General features: G+C 49.9%; 2 protein-coding genes and 1 non-coding gene across 3 annotated transcripts; 2 read left to right on the top strand and 1 right to left on the bottom strand.

Annotated features, from left to right (window-relative positions):
* Positions 1-238: 238 nt before the first annotated feature.
* Positions 239-1,253, top strand: GNI_037220 (cyclin-dependent serine/threonine protein kinase; the record flags this gene model as incomplete). Its single annotated transcript, XM_011131020.1, has 3 exons — positions 239-946; positions 984-1,073; positions 1,179-1,253. 3 exons carry the CDS (start codon positions 239-241, stop codon positions 1,251-1,253), a joined length of 873 nt encoding a protein of 290 aa, XP_011129322.1.
* Positions 1,254-1,586: 333 nt separating this feature from the next.
* Positions 1,587-1,659, top strand: GNI_037210. Its single transcript has one exon. It is a non-coding gene; the product is annotated as a tRNA-Ala (tRNA).
* Positions 1,660-1,915: 256 nt separating this feature from the next.
* On the bottom strand, positions 1,916-2,977 carry GNI_037200 (hypothetical protein; the record flags this gene model as incomplete). The annotated part of the gene is made up of 1 exon (XM_011131019.1): positions 1,916-2,977. One exon carries the CDS (start codon positions 2,975-2,977, stop codon positions 1,916-1,918), a length of 1,062 nt encoding a protein of 353 aa, XP_011129321.1.
* Between the last annotated feature and the right edge of the window lie 364 nt (positions 2,978-3,341).

The raw sequence follows: 3,341 nt of genomic DNA, 5'->3' as shown, positions 1-3,341 counted from the left end.
GGGGTGAGGTTCTGCCTTGCGGGGTGTGTGGGGTGAGGTTCTGCCTTGCGGGGTGTGTGGGGTGAGGTTCTGCCTTGCGGGGGGTGAAGTTCTGTCTTGACGGTTGGTTCTCCCTGAGGGAGGGAGGGTCTTGACGTTGAGGGTAAGGTTGACCCATGACCAAGTTGTGATTCTTTGATGGTCTTACTGGTGCTGGAGAGGGCAAACTATTTCTAGTTCTCAAATTTTTCGCAGGCAAATGGAGCGTTATTTGAAATTGGAGAAGATAGGGGAGGGTACGTATGGTGTTGTATATAAGGCGCAAGACCCGTCGGGTGTATTGTACGCATTAAAGAAGATCCGTTTAGAAAATGAGATTGGTGGAATTCCATCGACAGCAATTAGAGAAATAGCTTTACTCAAGGAGCTGCAGCATCACCCTAATATTGTGAGGTTGCATGATGTGTTGCACACAGACCGAAGGTTATTTCTGGTCTTTGAATATCTAGACCGAGACTTGAAGAAGTTGTTGGATGTTTGTGATGATGGTTTAGACCCGTTGACAACCAAGTCATTCCTTTATCAGTTACTTCGAGGTGTGACCCATTGCCATGACCATCGGATTCTGCATCGGGATTTGAAGCCTCAGAATTTGTTAATAAATCGAGAAGGTGCTCTCAAAATCGCAGATTTTGGTTTAGCCAGAGCCTTTGGTATTCCTGTTCGCGCTTTCACTCATGAAGTCGTCACCCTGTGGTACCGACCACCTGAAGTCTTACTCGGTAGCAGGCAGTATACCACCAGTTTGGATATCTGGAGCATTGGATGCATTTTTGCCGAAATGGCATCCGGTCGACCACTCTTCCCGGGCACTTCCGACTCAGATCAACTACAGAGAATATTCCTACTCCTAGGCAACCCCGACCCTCATTCATGGCCAGGACTCAATGACCTGCCATCCTGGAAGGTAAACTCAAACTTGTCACACAAACGCCCTTTTTTAGACTGTAAAAAACGAACTTCCTACTGGACCCAAACAATCCGTCAGGTCTCTCCTCTCCAGGCTAGACTCCGCAGGCATCGACCTACTACTCGTAACCAACACCAACACACACAAGGCACACACCCATTCATCAACACACAAGGCATATCACCAACACACACGTATGATCCACACAAGGCATATGATCCTGCTTCAGAAAATGCTCGAATATGATCCCGAAAAACGGATATCTGCTCGGGACGCAATGAGGCATCATTACTTCAGCACTTAGATGCCTATAGAAACCCAGACTACAAAACAAACAAGTCACATGTGCTGCAGCACTCCCAGCAAAAAGGGACTTGAAATGAAGAGCTTGGAACGAGGGGCTGAAAAGGGGGATTGAAGGTGCTGAAAAGGAAATCGAAAAGGAAGCCTGCGTCCACAAGGAGGATTGAAAATATAAGCGGGGATTGATTTCAACTTAATGGGGGACTTTAATTGAACTCGAGAAACTTACGCTCCTGTTGGCAAATGTAAATATAACTTGGCAAGACCGGGTCGTCTCGTTACCTGTGCCACATGCTTCTGGGCGAGCCCCATGGTTGTTCCACGACACCACTTCGGGCGTCTAGCTCAGATGGTAGAGCGCTCGCTTTGCATGCGAGAGGTGCTGGGATCGATACCCAGGACGTCCAGTTCTGAAGCAAATGAAAATTGGTAGCCACTTACTTCTCCGGATGCTCAGAGAGAGAGTAGATAGATAGATAGATATCCATAGTGCTTGTCTTGAAGCGACCTGTTGCTTGGTGCAAAGGGGGAAGCGTGTCAATGTAAAAGCTGTTGATGTTGATGTATTATTAGAGCACGCAAGATATTCCAGGCCATGCAGTACATTACAAAACTGCAGAAGCTTTTTGGTTGTCGGAATCGGTCGCAAATTAGGAAAGGGTTTTACAGCATGTCTTGCACGTGAGGCGACCCGACGGCCTTGTGCAATTTCTTCAGCCCATCAGCGTCACGTTTTTGGAGTTGATTGTGCTCACTGGCGGGAACAACACAGTAGAGTAGCTGCCGGAATCGGAGGACTAGAGAGTAAAGGGTTTTGAGGTCATACTCATACTCTTCGGGTTCTTCCTCACGTTGGTGGAGAGGTCGTTTGGCCCGTTGCCGGATATGGAGAGCGAGCATCTTAAGGGCATCTTCAGCGGTCCGTAGATCCCGGTAAAATTTAGCACACCACTCTATTCGTTCCTTCTCAGTCACTTTCAGGTTGGTGGTCTTCTTTTTGGTCCACTCTTTCCAACCCAAAGCACATCTAGTCCTAGCCGCATCGAGTCTCGCTGACCACTTCTCCACGGTAGTAACGGGAGCTCTGTGTTCGTCCACTTCTTCCCACTCTATCACCACCGTCGCTGGGTCTTCTGCAACCATAAGTGCACTTACTGGCACCCGATTAGGGAATCTCTGCCCAGTCGCCACCCGTTGTTCTTCTACTTGTTCGGCACAACTCACCTTGCCCGGCTTGCCCACCCTGGTCTCCGAAACAACCTGTAGGGTCTCCGAAGTAATCTCCACAGTTTTCGAAGTAACCTCCAGGGTCTCCGAGACCTTTGCCGCGAAGTCCAGTCTGTACAGCCGCTTTCCATCGCTGCTTACGTTTACGATTTCGACCAAGGGAGCACCGTTCGAGTTCGTAATACCAACCGGCTTCGTCACTGGCAGGCTCGGCTCGGGAGTTTGACTCAGGGCTTCAAACTCGGGCTGTCTGGCCAACCATGTCGCAAGGTGCGTATACCGCGGCCTCCCGCTGCGCAAGTTGATAATTCCGTCGTGGATTTCCGACAGTTTGTAACTCTCCTTAGCCGCCCCTGCTCGCAACAATAGAGCCAAACCAGTTTGGGAGCCTCGAAGCGTCACAGAAGCCGCATCCGCATCCACAATCACTGAACTTAGCAATCCACCACACAGCATACGGCCCACGTTCCCGGTACTGCTCTCCACTCCTCTCGTCATCACTTCAAAAAAAATCCGAACTTTGCCCCTGAGCAGAAGCTGGCTGGATGACAAAACATCGTGGCGCCTTCATGGGACAGCACCACCCACACCTTGCGCCTTAACCCACTAGGGGGGACCCGAATATTGAAGAAAACGCGCAGCTCAAACACACGTTCGTTCCAGTCCCAGCGCGAAACTATTCCGAGAGTGCCTGCCCTCTAAGTGCCACCCGAGAGTGTTGTATCCACTTCCGGGTTCGTATGCCGTTCTCTGCACTTGGGAATCTCCTGACGAGAGCAAATAGTAGGATGGGAGGTGAAAAAAGTTCGTTCACCAAAAAAGATTTTATGGCAGTTTCTGCCCCTCCAATGACACGCACGGG

Source organism: Gregarina niphandrodes (assembly GCF_000223845.1).
Source record: "Gregarina niphandrodes unplaced genomic scaffold scaffold00005, whole genome shotgun sequence".
NCBI lineage: Eukaryota > Apicomplexa > Conoidasida > Eugregarinorida > Gregarinidae > Gregarina > Gregarina niphandrodes.
Note: the sequence above shows the minus strand (reverse complement) of the source record. Positions and strands in the feature narration are given on the sequence as shown.